The following is a 16,628-nucleotide window of genomic DNA, read 5'->3' as shown; positions in this document are numbered from 1 at the left end:
AAGCATCACTGGGGCCAAGCTTCCTGCCATCCAGGACCTCTATGCCAGGTGGTGTCAGAGGAAGGCCCTTATTTTTGTCAAAGACTCAAGTCATAGACTGATCTCTTTGCTACCGAAGCTACCACAAAGCAAGTACCGGAGCACCAAGTCTAGGTCCAAAAGGCTCGTTCACAGCTTCTACCCCCAAGCCATAAGACTGCTGAACAGTTAATCAAATGGCTACCCAGACGATTTGCATCGACCCCCTTTTTTAAGCTGCTGCTACTCGCTTTTTACCTATGCATAGTGGAGGTCGACCGATTATGATTTTTCAACGCCGATACCAATTATTGGAGGACCAAAAAAAGCCGATACCGATTCACCAACTACCTACCTCATCCCCATATTGTTTATATTTACTTTTTTTTTGCACACCAGGATTTCTACTTGCACATCATCTGCACATCTATCACTTCAATGTTAATTTGCTAAATTGTAATTACTTCGCTACTATGGCCTATTTATTGCCTTACCTCCTTACTACATTTGCACACACTGTATATAGCTTTTTCTATTGTTATTCACTGTACTTCTGTTATATTTATTACTTCTATTTATCCCATTATCCCTTTTGTTCTTCATAAACAAAAAGTCACAGGGCGAACCCAAAGTGCAAAATATAAAGCAGTCAGGAATAAGTAGGAGAGATCCCTCTCAGGAAAACAAGTAACATTTACAATGACCGACAAAGAGAAATGGCAGAGGGAGTATATATACAGTGATAGAGTGGGGATTGGAACCAGGTGTATGTAATGATGACGAGACAAGTCCGGGGTTGATGAGTGAAGGGCATTTGCCAGCAGTATGTTTGGCAGCAGCTAGAAGGCCGGGGATGCCAAACGCCTGAGCTGGACAGGAGGGAGAGCCAAAGCGAAGGCTGGTGCGACACATTTTTATATTTCTGACATCAATTGGATACACCTCAACGGGGCGGTCCTCCACGTCCTGAAATCAATATTAATTCTGGACATTGTGGTTTCCTTACAACCAGAAAATTTAGTTGGCCTGTTTCTACCGCTAAAATTAAGAAACGCTATTTTTTGCATGTAATGAGAAAATTCCCGATTTGTATGAAACATATGATATGTTAATAACATGTTAATGGACATATATTGTTAACTAGAGCAGTGGTGAAATGCCCCTTTGAGGTTCCCCTATGGCATCATTCTGAAGAACCTTATTTGGTTTCAACTGTTACCTTAATTTATAAGAGTGTAGTATCTATTCTTAATTACAGGGAACATTGAGTTTCTCAATTATGTAGTGAAAAGAGGCCCAGGTGTCTTATACAATCAGATTGCATGTTCAGAGAGTTCTAGCACACTGAGGATATGTCACACCAAACTAAACTGTTGAATCATTGGGTTTCAAACATCATTAGTGTCCATAACAAGCTTCCATGTTCTGTCTTTAAAGGTTACTTTAAGTGATGGCCATTGATGTCTTTAATCGAACGTATATTGAGCCCCCATAGGCACTGATATGTTCTCAATATGGCAAATAAATCAGGGTGGACAAATTAGAACAAGGCATTGCTGCTTTAACAAGGCTTTATAATGTACCCAGCTCCTTTCTTCAGCACATTGTCTATTGTCTATTGTCTATTTTCTTTTCCCTTTCCACCATATTGGCTAGTCGCCATGGAAACAGCCCCGATGCCTGGCTTTAGAAGGAAAGACGGGTGTAATATCCAGAGGACAAAGACAACCCCAGAGGACAAAGATGTGTGAGAGAGTAGGGGAGGGGCAAATGGAGCATTGTGGTCTGTCTTGGAGAGATGGCAAAGTAAGTTTATCCAGGCCACTGATGTCTCAAATTTTACAGACAGTGAGCGAGAGACCCATTGATAGCGGAACATGTTAAGGGTGAAGAGGTTCTCCTTGGGTATAGGTCTATTTTGTGATCATATGGATCCCAAGACTATGGGTTAAAAATGCTATTTTGCTGAATGGGTTAAAAATGCATGTTGCTGAATATGAAGAAAAAAAACAGTCCTTCTCTGGAATTAATTAGTGTTCGCAGGCAGTTTCATTGGAATACATTTACTGTTCACCTTCATTAAGTAGAAATGCTGTTATTAATTTATGAAGACTTATAATATATAAAATATACTTCATGATTTTATTGTGATTTGATTGGTTTCCGATATACTAAGCAGCCCTGTACTTACTTACACCTGAATAAGGAGTGAAAAAGCACATTGTGGGATATTGGAAATTAATATCACTTTTGATTTTGATCAAAAAACACATTTGAGTCTTATTTTGGTCAGATGTGCAATTGAAAACTCTTCCTATATTATCTATTGTTGTATTAGGTTCTCTCCACAGCCTAACTTTGAACACATTAGAGTGGGCACGTGAGGTGTGCATTGATATGCTGCTCAGCAAGTTGGTATTGTATAAGAATGCACTTGGCCAGTCTAGGGCCGGCCTACGCTAGAAGAAGAGTTACCAGAAATGTACATGGTGAAGCACACGAGCTGCTCTCTTGCTTCACTGGCCTGTGCCATATTGGTATTAAAGGAGAGAAATATCTCACAGCTAACACTGTTGAGTGCTTTTCCATTTAAATAGCTTTCCTGTGATGGCGTTGATTTGTGTTTTTTTATTTTGTCATTTAGCAGAACCATTCTTATCCAGAGTGACTTACAGGATCAATTGGGGTTAAGGGCACATCAACAGAGCCTTGTCGCCTCGGGATTCAAACCAGCAACCTTTCAGTTACTGGCCCAACAATCTAACCGCTAGGCTACCTTAGCAAGATGACGCCGACAGAGATGGTCGCCTCACTTCAAGTCCTTAGGAAACTATGCAGTATTTAGTTTTTTTAAATGCATTGTTAGCCCAGAAAATCTTAAGTGTTATTAAATACAGCCGGGAAGAACTATTGGCTATAAGAGCGACATCAACTTACCAACATTATGACCAGGAATACCACCCAGGACAGTGGATCTTATCCCAAAAGCCAACCAAAAACAATGACACCGCAGAAGAGGCAGACGGAGCGGCCTCCTTGTCAGGCTCCGTAGGCAAGCACACCACCCACCACTTCCGAGTATACTACTCGCCAATGTCCAGTCACATGACAACAAGGTAGACAAAATTAGAGCAAGGGTTACTTTCCAGAGAGACATCAGAGATTATAATATTCTCTGTTTCACGGGACCATGGCTCTCTCGGGATACGTTGTCGGAGTCGGTTCAGTACCTGGCTTCTTCATGAGTCTCGCCGACAGAGATAAACACCTCTCTGGGAAGAAGAAGGGGGTATGCATCATGATTAACGACTCATGGTGTAATCATAAAAACATACATGAACTCAAGTCTTTCTGCTCATCCAACCAGAGTAGAAAAAAAGTAGAGGTTTATTATTATTATTGCTAAAGGTACTGCATAGGTGTAAACATATGTTTTTTTGCAAGAGATAGCACTTGTATAGCCTAAGAAAGTAGCAGAAATGTGCAGAAAGTAGTTGTGAACGCATTTTATTGAATGGAAACAATAACAGTCTTGAATTTTTTGGGCAACATAGGGATATATTCTTATATACTGTACAACGAGGAATTCAACTACAAAATACTAGTCTTCTCCCATGTTTTAACCATTGCCCCCACTCACAAGGTGTATAAACAACAACAACAAATAAGAATAAAATAAGATAATAGATACAAAACAAAAACGTGAAGAACATAAATCAATCAACTCTAATTACCACATGTAGGACAGTATGCAAGTGTGTATGCATGAACTTTGCAGATGTATTTCTCCCATGTGCAGCACATAGTATTTGTTTTGCAGTTTTTCTTTGGGGGCAGAATTGGCATCTCCTCCTCTTGCCTGCCACGGCTGTAGCCTCAGGTGGATCAGGACAAGATTCAGCCCCCTGAACAGCTTTCACAAGCGCTGCAGGGGCTGTTGTGGTGGGGAGGCGCTCCCTTCTTTGAATGTGTGGGGTTACAAGTGCCTTTCTCAGCTGCTCCAGGAACACCCTCCTCTTGTTGCACTTATCAGGCATCCAGATAGGGTTGCTCTTCTTCCATATCACGAAGCCATTGAATGAGGACACATCAATGATGTTATGGAAGATGACCAGGGGCCAGCGGGCAGTCATCCTCCTGCAGCTGTAAGTTCCAATCACCTTGTCCAGGTTGTCCATGCCTCCTTTGTTGTGGTTGTCCAGGATGATGGCTGGCTTCCTGTCCTCACGATCACTGATCTCAGCCATTTTGTGCAGTGTGCTCAGGAGGACCACATTCTTGTTCCTCGTTGGGAGGTAAGAAACTAGAGTGGTGGTGGGGGTGAAGGCAAACTTTGATGAGAAGGCCAACCATGGTGATCTTCCTCTTCAGGAGCTGCTGGCTTAAGAGTTCATAAGAGTTGAAGAAATTGTCACACGTGCACCCTCAGTCCATCTGTCACATCAAGCACAACCCGCATCCCCTGGTTCTTCTCCGGGCCTCCACTGGTCGGCTTCCCTGTGTAGACTTGCATCTTCCAAGGGTAACTGGATTGTGCGCCACAGGCCACCCATATCTTGATGCCATACTTTGCTGCCTTGCTGGGCATATACTGCCGGAAAGGACAGCGAACTTTTGACAAAAGAGATTACTATCACCAATTAGTATCAGTGTCACAGATAACAATCACATAAATCAATGATATTACAGCAATACATAATAAAATTAACATTGAAAATCACTTACATTACAGATATGAAAATAAAAATGTACCTCAGAAAGCCCAGGGTTGTAGAGGTATGGCAGACCCTCCACCCACTTCTCCCAGACCTCTCTTATGGCTGCCAGTTTGTCTCTCACATGTCTTGCAGGTCTTGACTCAAGGTTATCAAATCATAGCATTCTTGGGAAAGTGTGAAAGACTTTCAGTGGCATCGTGGCACGGAAAATTGCCCTTCCACTCTCTGCATTCCAGAGGCTACGTGTAGCCTTGCCTTGGGACCTACACATACAAGTTAAGATTAGCAGCCCTGTGTAGGCACGCAGGTCAATCTCATCCATTCTTTTCCAGTTGTCTCCATATTTACGGAAACTCTCCAAATTTGTCATCTCCAGGAGGATTTTTTCGATGGCTGGTGTGATGAACATGTAGAATGTTGAGGCGATGTCCTGGGCATGGGCAACTGCATGTCTTGTGGGCCCTGGGGTCATCCTTATGACATTATGTCCTGCCATCCTAACCTGGTTGTCATATGGTGACAAGGACCATGTTATTTTGCTGTTCTTTGACAAAAATGTCTCTCTTTCAGCATGCGAGATTTCTTCTTAATTTGAAGATGATGCATTGTGCTCTGGGTTATATTCTTCCCCATCTTCTTCGTCAGATACCTCCTCCTCTTCTAAATCATTGTTCTCTTGTTCTTCCTGGACATCTGAAAAAAAATCTGATCTACGACCTGTTGGGAAATGAAACGTGCACTCATGGCTTCAGCAGAGAGAACTGGGGGGATTGTCATCTGCAGCACCTTTATAGCCTCTGACTGCATTCCCAATTAGTAAACAAGGCTTTCAAGTAATTCTTGCGTCATGTGTGGGGTCGTGGAGGGGTCGTGGAGGGGTCGATGAGGGGAAATGCTGCACCTGCACAATAAAGTTTTAGTTTTGTCTGAGTTCAATCAGTAGCGCACATAATCTACATTTCTAATTGTGTGTGTGTGTGTGTGTGTGTGTGTGTGTGAGTGTGTGTGTGTGTGTGTGTGTGTGTGTGTGTGTGTGTGTGTGTATGTGTGTGTGTGTGTGTGTGTGTGTATGTTTGTGTGTGTGTGTGTGTGTGTATGTGTGTGTGTGTGTGTGTGTGTGTGTGTGTGTTTCTTTGTGGTGTGTAATTCATTTTATAACTGTCGGGTCAAAAATACCCTAACACAATCTTTGTACCCTGGTGGTGTACAGCTTTCATGGAAATATGAACAAAGGCGATGTTTCACTTTTTCTAATGTTGCGGTCACTCTTAGAAAAGTAATCAAATTTCATTTTAAACAAATATAATTTATTAAATCAAATCAATGTGTATTTGTCACATGCGCTGAATACAACAGGTGTAGACCTTGCAGTGAAATGCTTACTTACAGGCTCTAACCAGTAGTGCAAAAAAGGTATTAGGTGTAAAATAGGTAGGTAAAGAAATAAAACAACAGTAAAAAGACAGGCTATATACAGTAGGGAGGCTACAGACTGATTGGGGTAGTATGTACATGTAGATATGGTTAAAGTGACTATGCGTATATGATGAACAGAGAGTAGCAGTAGCGTAAAAGAGGGGTTGGCGGGTGGTGGGTGGGACACAATGCAGATAGCCCGGTTAGCCACTGTGCGGGAGCACTGGTTGGTCGGCCCAATTGAGGTAGTAAATAGAGGGGTTGGGGGGGCACACAATGCAAATAGTCCGGGTAGCCATTTGATTACCTGTTCAGGAGTCTTATGGCTTGGGGGTAAAAACTGTTGAGAAGCCTTTTTGTCCTAGATTTGCCGCCAGTACCGCTTGCCATGCAGTAGTAGAGAGAACCGTCTATGACTGGGGTCTTTGACAATTTTTAGGGCCTTCCTCTGACACCGCCTGGTGTAGAGATCCTGGATGGTAGGCAGCTTAGCCCCAGTGATGTACTGGGCCGTACACACTACCCTCTGTAGTACCTTGCGGTCAGAGGCCGAGCGGTTGCCGTACCAGGCAGTGATGCAACCATGCTCTTGTAACAGTATAACTTTAGACCGTCCCCTCGCCCATACCCGGGCGCGAACCAGGGACCTTCTGCACACATCGACAACAGTCACCCACGAAGCATCGTTACCCATCGCTCCACAAAAGCCACGGCTCTTGCAGAGCAAGGGGAACTACTACTTCAAGGTCTCAGAGCAAGTGACGTCACCGATTGAAACGCTATTTAGAGCGCACCGCTAACTAAGCTAGCCGTTTCACATCCGTTACACTCTCAATGTTGCAGCTGTAGAACCTTTTGAGGATCTCAGGACCCATGCCAAATCTTTTTATTTTCCTAAGGGGGAATAGGCTTTGTCGTGCCCTCTTCACAACTTTCTTGGTGTGTTTGGACCATTCTAGTTTGTTGTTGATGTGGACACCAAGGACCTTGAAGCTCTCAACCTGCTCCACTAATGAGAATGGGGGCGTGCTCGGTCCTCCTTTTCCTGTAATCCACAATAATTTCCTTAGTCTTGGTTACGTTGAGGGATAGATTGCTATTCTGGCACCACCCGGCCAGGTCTCTGACTTCCTCTCTATAGGCTGTCTCGTCATTGTCTGTGAGGTAGTACACTGTTGTGTCATCTGCAAACTTAATGATGGTGTTGGAGTCGTGCCTGGCCATGCAGTCATGGGTGAACAAGGAGTATAGGAGGGGACTGAGCACGCACCCCTGGGGAGCTCCAGTGTTGAGGATCAGCGTGGCAGATGTGTTGCTACCTACCCTCACCACCTGGGGACGGCCTGTCAGGAAGTCCAGGATCCAGTTGCAGAGGGAGGTGTTTAGTTCCAGGATCCTTAGCTTAGTGATGAGCTTTGAGGGTACTATGGTGTTGAACGCTGAGCTGTAGTCAATGAATAGCATTGTCACGTAAGTGTTCCTTTTGTCCAGGTGGGAAAGGGCAGTGTGGAGTGCAATAGAGATGGCATCATCTGTGGATCTGTTTGGGCGGTATGCAAATTGGAGTGGGTCTAGGGTTTCTGGGATAATGGTGTTGATGTGAGCCATTACCAACCTTTTAAAGCACTTCATGGCTACAGACGTGAGTGCTACAGGTCTGTAGTTATTTAGGCAGGTTGCCTTTGTGTTCTTGGGGGGTTTTCTCTGCTGTTAAACATCATGGCGGGTCATTTTTTACCCTTAAGACAACACAAGGGTTAAAGAGCACCATTGGACAGGCAACTATATCTCACAAGTTCACCAAGGACCATCTCAGTACAAATTTGACATGCATACATTTGTATGCTAATTTATCATAAGCATAATAAAAGATTTCAGCACAAAAGTGGTGGTTTATAAGTGATGGTTTACTGTATATAGCGATTCCCCAGTCTTGTAAAGGAAGAGACTCACATTCTTCAGGACTTTGATTAGAAATGGGTATGCAAACTGAAACCAGGCTGACTTACACTTTGACCCAGTGTCTGGTTGCTGGAGAAGTGCCAAGGTAAACACAATTGTTTTAGTCAGACATGCCTTTGGAGAGATGAACTGTGCGATGGTGGTCTGGAGATGAAATCATAAAATCTGGGCTATTTCTTAACAGGAGGACGCTCCGATTCTCTATCCAAATCTATACTGTACTATACTCTAAATTTACAGAGTAATATTGCAATAATGCATTATGCAAGATGTTCAAAAACACATACCATGGACACAAGCGCTGAAAAAAATCCTGGCAAGGTTTGGATGTCTTGTGCACTGTTGTTTTGACAGAGGCTCATTTCTATTCAGATTATACAACTTTAGGAATAAACAGGCAAGACAGATCATAGGTGACATACCGAATCAGGGGATGTGTGGAACAGGATCCTTTACAAAATAACCATGTGTACATTTTTCCATCTGAGGAGCATCTGTTATTCTATAGACATAAAAGAGGAACTTGTTCCTGCTTCATGTATTAGACAACATCTTGTGACTTGTTGTTTTGCAGACCACTTCATGTTAATGAGACCAGAATGGGTTAGCCATTCATTGACAGTCACGATTTATGTGTTATACTCCCAAACAAAACACTTGTTATTATACTGTTGTAATACATATTCATAAAGTTATTGAATGAAAGAAGACTTTGAAGACGTTGGCCCTTATTTCATACTCTGCCTTATACACCAGTCTCTTTGTCTTTTGGATCAGTACTGTACTGTGATTAAAAATGGAAAAAGAATATGAAAGTCATTATACAATAAAGTTTTGGGACTATACTTCTCTTTCTTAATTTCAGATTGTTGAATAATCCTAAAATTATTCAAAGTGTACCAACAGTTTAATAAGGATTACAATTTCAGAGGCTAAATGAAGGCTTGGCATTAGGTGAAGGATGTTACCCAATTTTGGGTAGTAAATTTATGGCACTGCAACGTGACAACCAGTTTGGATGCCAGTTCCCATACTTATGCAAATTGCTAAAAAAAAACACAAAAAACATTTTCACAGAAGAACAACTGTTCAACTAAATCAATTCTCGCCAACATTGTCCTAGTGGTAATTTATGAGATGGGCATGGGTGTTGTTAAACTTTTTAGGCACCCAAACTTTTTTGTACTTTTGTCAGTTCTGGGATTTTATCAAAGCAGACACGTATTGTGTGTGTCTGGTTCTTCCATTTGGATCAACGGACACAGTTACCATGGGAACATTTCCCCTCTGGAAGCACAGTTTTAATGTTCACAAACATAGATTTTTTTCAACTGTTTAATATTCAGCCCTTATGCCCAGTTTCTCATCATTACCTTCACTTGTTGCTTGATTATCTGAGAATCCAACAGCTCTCATGTTTGTGAAGTGTCTCTTTGTCACCTACTGTATGCTTCCACTTTTCTATTTTATTTCACCAGACAGATACAGTTAATGCATTGGCCAGCATTGAATAACATATAACACCAAACTTGTAGCACAGACATCATCCTTCTCTAAGCAAAGGAGGGAAATAGTGTTGGTGTAAAACACAGGGGAGGACCTTCCTTGGATATTTTTATAAGCACAGGAAGTTGCCAAACTTGAGATGATGTCACGCCCTGATCTGTTTCACCTGTCCTTGTGCTTGTCTCCACCCCCCTCCAGGTGTCGTCTATCTTCCCCATTATCCCCTGTGTATTTATACCTGTGTTTTCTATCTGTCTGTTGCCAGTTCATCTTGTTTGTTCAAGCCTACCAGTGGTTTATCTCAGCGCCTGGGTTTCCCTAGTCACGCTTTTCTCGGCCTCCTGGTTTTTGACTTTTGCCTGTCCTGGGCCGTCCTGTTCCTTTCCGCCACCTCTGGATTACCAACATCTGCCTGTCGTCCTGTACCTTGGCCTCTGCTCTGGATTATCGATCCCTGCCTGCCTTGACTTGTCGTTTGCCTGCTCCTGTGGTTACAATACCTTTATTTCCCAGCACTCCCTGGTTTCCCCTAATGTGGTATCCTCACTGGGATTCATGCATTATCCTTTTATAATAAAGAGCAGGAAATGAGTGCCTATATGGATGCACTTGCAGCACTATTCTCACAGTGGAAGAATCAATGTTTTGTAGTGTTTGTAGTCCAATGTATAGCCAGTCATATGTTTTCTAAATATATTGGCTCTAATTTTTGTCTGTCTTTTTTACTCAACAGCCTAAACAGCAATGTAGATTTCATGTCATCACCAGCAATGGGGTCTAGCTTGCTTATCCAGAGCTTGGGGGGTATCTAGTGGTCAAAAAAATAAATACATTGGCAGATTCTTCATATTGCATGTTGTACCTTTCTTTTAGCAAACTCGGCCTAAAGTTTAACAAAATTGCATTACATCATTGAGGGCTTAATTTCAATACATGTCTGATAAAAGTTGACAAGTTTTCTACTATATGAAAAAAATATATAGGGTAGCCTGTTTTTCCTATAATGGAAAACTGAATTTTGGCAACCTTAATACTAGATTTGTTAAATGAGGAACTCAAACTTTGTTCCATTTTAGACTTTATTTGGGAAATGTGAATTATAAGCTTCCATGAGCATGTTTTTCATTCAAATTAAAATAAATATATTATTTTGTTGAATAAATCAGAAATTACTCTGCGACACAGGATAAACATTTTTAGTAACTTTTTGTAATGACATTGTATTTGTAAGCACTATTTTGCAATCAGGGTAATGTAGCCTACTCAGGGTGAAGAACTGTAGGCTGAATTGATCTGAGACAGTATCTGATGTGATGGTGAAAGTGTTGTATTAAAAAACAAGTTCTTTTTTACCCCTTTTTCTCCCAAATTTCGTGGTATCCAATTGGTAGTTACAGTCCTGTCCCATCACTGCAACTGAACGATAACTATATGATGGGGAGCAGCGTAGCCTTCTATTACGATTAAGGATTCTGGGTAGCAGTAGTATCTGATGGGGAACAGAACCCCCGAATGTAGGATAGCCAACTGTATCCATACACCAACATATCATTGGCTTTATTTTAGTTATGTCTCAAAACCTATCCACCTTATTATTCTATTTAACCTGTGCCATACTCGCTTTAGGTTTATAGTAAAATATGTTTGGCAGCGCGAGCGCCCTCTATCGACCGGATGCATGTCTCATCTCCTGCTTGAAGGAGCTGAGTTGGTGGTTGCAGCACAAACCAACAGTCGCTACCTAGCCACAGTCTGGGACTGCTAAAATGTTACCATTATCTATAAAAGACGACGAGTACAAGCCAGCCAAATTCAACCTCCTTGCCAAGATTTCAGGATGGTTCAAGTAAGTTGTTTTGGTCGTACTGTCTTTTTATGTTTTATTTAGCTATTTTGAATCTATGCTAATTCAGATATCTGAAAATCATGCCAAAATCTGATGCTTCTTGAAACATAATGGATTTATTAGCTAGCTACTTTACAATCTATATTGGTTGACCAGAGAGATATTGTTGTCAGCTAACGTTACATAGACATATTTATAGGGGACATTAGCTGGCTAGCTAACTTAGCTTCAGATACCGGAATGGATGTCTTAACTAGCCAACACAGCTGGAAGTTAGCTAACGTTAACGTTACTTCCGACTTACTTGTCTAGTAGTAGCTATCTAACCTAGGGCGGTTGTATAATATTCAATATTTATATGCGGTCAACATGCTTTACATCTAAATGTATGTAATATTTGCTATAGCTAACGTTACTTCTCATTCATAAACTGCCAAACAAAAGCAATACGCTTGACTGTTGTGATTAGCGCAGGGCTAGCTTGTTTGATAACTCGCGCTAGCTTGCGGCTTTCATCAGCTGGGATTCTAACTCAGTGCAATTTCTTATTTTCCAGATCAATCCTATCTGATACAACATCACGCAATTTGTTTTTCTTTCTCTGTCTGAATCTGTCCTTTGCTTTTGTGGAATTATCGTACGGCATATGGAGTAACAGGTAAGTTCTGACCGTATATAAATCGAAAAACACGCAACTCTTATTTCAGGATGTGCCACGTATGTCTAAGCATTGTGCCATAAACCGTTGCTTGCACTGCCCCTATCAGTGGGAATGCACCACAAACTATATATATATATTTGAGCTACTTTGATAATTGTTATTCCCCAATGTGTATTAAAATGTCTATTCAGCTTGACGTCTGTACATTAATTTCTGCTAGGACATCCTCTCTGCAACATGTGTTCAAATTACCTGGAACCAGCTGATTATCTGTCTGGTCTCCCAGGCTAGTATTCAAATGTCACTATCATAAAATGTATGTCTTCCCATAGACAAGTAACGAGCTAGCTAGAACTAATATATGCAAGAATAAATATGTTATTATTTTATCAGCCATTACTTAGTCATTCATAAAAGTACTGTTTTTTTTTTGGCTCTCAGTTTAGGCTTGATATCAGATTCCTTTCACATGTTCTTCGACTGCACTGCACTTTTAGCCGGACTTGCAGCCTCAGTGATCTCCAGGTGGAGGTCAAATGACTCCTTCTCATATGGGTACGTATGCAATCAATGTAGACCAGGGGTTTCAAACATAGGTGGGTGGTTTGATCTTTTGTTATAGCAGTATCGAAAGGAGTTTGTAAGATGTTTTAATTGAGGTACACCGAGCACTCACGTACCCGTGTCCCGTGTTTTCAGTGTTGCTCCTAGAGGATTTTCCACCACGTACAAACTACACTGTCGTACGGCTTCAGAAGTGTCTTTAAACCGGTATCATATTAACCAAGTTGACTAATAAAATATTATTTCTTGACAACACAAGGCTCTTGCGTGGTACTCTTTAGATGCCAAGGGAAACCCCAACAGAAGGTTCCACAAAAGAGTACTCACGTTTGACTCCCCTCCAGAGAGCTGATTCTGATGCTTCTTTCAACCAACACGGCTAAAAACCTTAGCATCCCATCCTCTACGCTATTATGTAAAGGATATTTTCAGGTGAATAAAAAAGAAGCGCAATCGTTGATAAGTTGCAACAGGAAGACATCTCCAGAACAGAAGTAGAGAAAATGTCTAACAGGCCTCTTGGCAACGGCCTTTATATTCTAACCGGACAGTACCAAATGTTCTCTAAACATAAGCCCGAGAGGCTTGTATGAAGTCAAAACAAAAGGTGGTGACTATGCCACCTGCTACAGAATCGGTGTTTATAATGTCATCAATACTAAACTCACCAAAAAATGAAGAGTCCCTTTTTCATGACCCTGTCTTTCAAAGATAATTTGTAAAAATCCAAATAATTCAGAGATCTACATTGTAAAGGGTTTAAACACTCTTTCCCATGCTTGTTCAATTAACCATAAACAATTAATGAACATGCACCTGTGGAACGGTCGTTAAGGCACTAAAAGCTTACAGACAGTAGGCAATTAAAGTCACAGTTATGAAAACTTAGGACACTAAAGAGACCTTTCTACTGATACTGAAAACACCAAAAGGCCTGTTGTTAGGCAGGTCCTCACCAGACATCACCGGCAACAACGTCGCCTATGGGCACAAACCCACCGTTTCTGGACTAGGCAGGACTGGCAAAAAATACTCTTCACTGACGAGTCACAGTTTTGTCTCACCAAGGGTGATGGTCGCATTCGTGTTTATCGTCGAAGGAATGAGCGTTACACCTAGGCCTGTACTCTGGAGCGGGGTCATTTTGGAGGTGGAGGGGCAAATTGAGCTTTACACCCCTGATGTAGAGTGCTAGCGAAGAGTGAAGCTACAAAGGTTACGTTGTCTCAAACTAATAAGGTGTGTCTGCTCATGTTTACATTGACGTTTGTGACGTCTACATTTTCCAAGCGTATATGGATACCTGCATTATTTGTGATCTTATGCCTTTATTGATATCCAGGGTTGCCAATCCTCCTGGTGAGCACTAAAACCTTATCTGACAGAATGTGCACCTTCACTTATGGCTGGTGCGGTAATTGTATAATCGTGTAACCGACGATTATGGATGAAGACTGTGATGAAAATAAAATAAGTCACAACCATTTATTTTTTGTGAACTTAATTTTTAAGTCGACAAACTCTACCCAAAAGTAGTCAAGTAAAAGTAAGCCTGGTTCACATAACAGCTGTTATAAAGCGAGAGGGGCGGAGACAAAGTTTTAGAATTTTGTGGTGTGGAACAAACGGCTGACTGAAGACTGCTGAAGTCGGAAGTTTCAATTTCCATGGGCACATGGACTCTACATGGACTCCTTGTTTCAGCAAGGTTTTGTTGCAAACTATTATCATGAAATGCATGCACTCAATGGCTTACCAAAAACAGGGCACACTGACAGTTAGGAGGAGAGGAGCGAAGGAGAGGAGCAACGTGCTTCATGAACGACTATAACGGTTTGACTGACAAATAAGAAATCTAAAATTCCATGACTGTCACAGCCCTACCTTCAGTACACATTTGGTTATGTGTATTGCTACTCATGTAACAAAGGTGGTGCAGTTGTTTTAAATCCCATTGGTATTTGGATAGGTGATTAGCCTTTTGTTTACCTGTGTGTATTGTTTTTCTAATTCTTATCTCTTTTTCCAGGTATGTGAGGGCAGAGGTGTTGGCAGGGTTTGTGAATGGCCTGTTCCTCATCTTCACTGCCTTCTTCATTTTCTCAGAAGGTGTAGAGGTATGCCACAGAAGTCATTTTCATGATATCACATAATGAAACCAGGTTGATGGGCCTAGTGTTTGGACAATATTTTTTTTTTTTACTGAAATTGACAATTGTATCTACCTTTTTTTTATTTAAGATGATCCATTCTGAATAACGTTTTTGTGATTTTTGACTGGTCTTGTCTCCTGCTGCTCCTGACAGAGGGCTTTGGAGCCGCCACACGTGAATCACGATCGCCTGCTACCAGTGTCCGTCGCTGGACTGCTGGTTAACCTGGTTGGCATCTTTGTGTTCCAGCACGGGGGCCACGGCCACTCTCACGGCGGGGATGAAGGTAGGACCAGGACATCTCTCTCTCTACAGTGTCACTTTGCACCTCCATATCACTACATGATCCCCTAATCATCACACTCTCCCAAGTGGTCAGTCCTTTCCTGATAATTTCTCTCTTCAAAGTTCCTGTACTTCCTCCTTGTGCTTCTATGCTAGGTCTAAAAGCATATAGTTTGGGGTGGAGCCATGAGGTGGTTTGCCTTATCAATTTTTCTCCTAAGGTTCCTTTACTTGGCTGTCCCCCAAGTTGTTCACTCAAATCCTTCCCAGGCTCACATTTGGCTTTCTCTCTACTCTTTCTTTCCCAAGTATCTCTCTCTCTTTTTCCCAAATCCCTCTGCTCTCTGCCTAACCCCTGTCCACTCTGAAGTCACCAGTCCCTGTACCCTTTTCAAACACACTAATATTAGCTTGTCTCATATACTGTATGAAGGAAAGCTAGTTTTGTCGGGAAACTAGTCAGACAACATGCACATGACTTGAAGCTGAGCTTCACATGCAATTAGAGATTAGAAACACCCTTCTTATGGATGTCAAACTTTCAGCCTGCTGCACAGACACTGAAGGCTCTAGTCTAGAGCGCCCGGTAAATTGTGTTTGAGCGCATTTTTTAAATGAGTGAGAAATAGATGTCGTTGTTGCAATAGTTTGTGAGTTGACATGTTAAATTATTTTGGCATATTAAATTATGTTAATTTCGCTAATGTGGACAGTTTGCTACTACCTTACACAAGGTTGCATTTTCACCCCATAAAATTGTGGAATTACCCGTTTTACCTCAGATTGGTAATGTTAGTATAAAAGTTTAGTCATCACGATGACATAAGATTGATTGCTTTAAATAGATCAATATCTTTGGTTTTGTGCCATTAATTTTATCACTCGCGCTGGGATGCTCAGGACTTAAATCTTGTTAATGAAATCACACGAATAGTTAAGTTTCTAGCCACACAACAATACATGGATTTGACTGTCAAATCATCACTTACATAGCAGTCAACCGTTGTCAGTGTTGGTATTCTATGCCTTGTTGTGATTCTTTTAAGTTAACTAACAAAAAAATGGTATGTTCTGTTTTCCATGATGGCAGCCTCCCAAAATAAACATCTGACATTCCAAAATATACAAGTTTCATCTAACCAGCCATGTATAGGTTATTCAAGGTTTCCCTGTGGCCTTTGAATAGTGTTAGTTCAAACAGTGCCACACAACAAACATTCTATTGATTTCAGTGTGATATTAATGGAAGTGATTAACAAAAGTGTTGCGTTACACTTACCGTGTTGCGACCCACATGAAACAAAATGCAACACTTCAAAATGTCTTCTACAATCGGTGTGGTTTTTGAGCTATAGTTACTCTCTCGTTCTATATTTACTCTTGCGCAATTGATTTCAACGTGATATCGATATGAGTAATTGACAAATAAGTGTTGCATTTCTCTTTCCGTTTTGTTGACCCCCAAATTCAAATGCATCACTCCAAAATGTAGCCCACGG

The 16,628-nt window shown here is 41.5% G+C and overlaps 1 protein-coding gene across 2 annotated transcripts in view; it reads left to right on the top strand.

The window, feature by feature from the left end:
- The first annotated feature begins 11,294 nt into the window (after positions 1-11,294).
- The window catches only part of LOC139366066 (zinc transporter 7), a 33,436-nt gene continuing 28,102 nt past the window's right edge, over positions 11,295-16,628 (top strand). Inside the window, exons 1-5 of one of the 2 annotated variants that reach the window (XM_071103193.1) lie at positions 11,295-11,466; positions 12,023-12,124; positions 12,569-12,682; positions 14,721-14,808; positions 14,998-15,130. In XM_071103193.1, the coding sequence (XP_070959294.1) occupies positions 11,387-11,466; positions 12,023-12,124; positions 12,569-12,682; positions 14,721-14,808; positions 14,998-15,130 (517 nt within the window). In that variant the 5' untranslated portion in view covers positions 11,295-11,386. The remainder of the gene's footprint in view (positions 11,467-12,022; positions 12,125-12,568; positions 12,683-14,720; positions 14,809-14,997; positions 15,131-16,628) is intronic. The other variant, XM_071103276.1, reaches the window with a different exon arrangement.

Source organism: Oncorhynchus clarkii, chromosome 1, assembly GCF_045791955.1.
Source record: "Oncorhynchus clarkii lewisi isolate Uvic-CL-2024 chromosome 1, UVic_Ocla_1.0, whole genome shotgun sequence".
NCBI lineage: Eukaryota > Metazoa > Chordata > Actinopteri > Salmoniformes > Salmonidae > Oncorhynchus > Oncorhynchus clarkii.
This window is presented reverse-complemented; position numbering and strand designations above follow the sequence as displayed.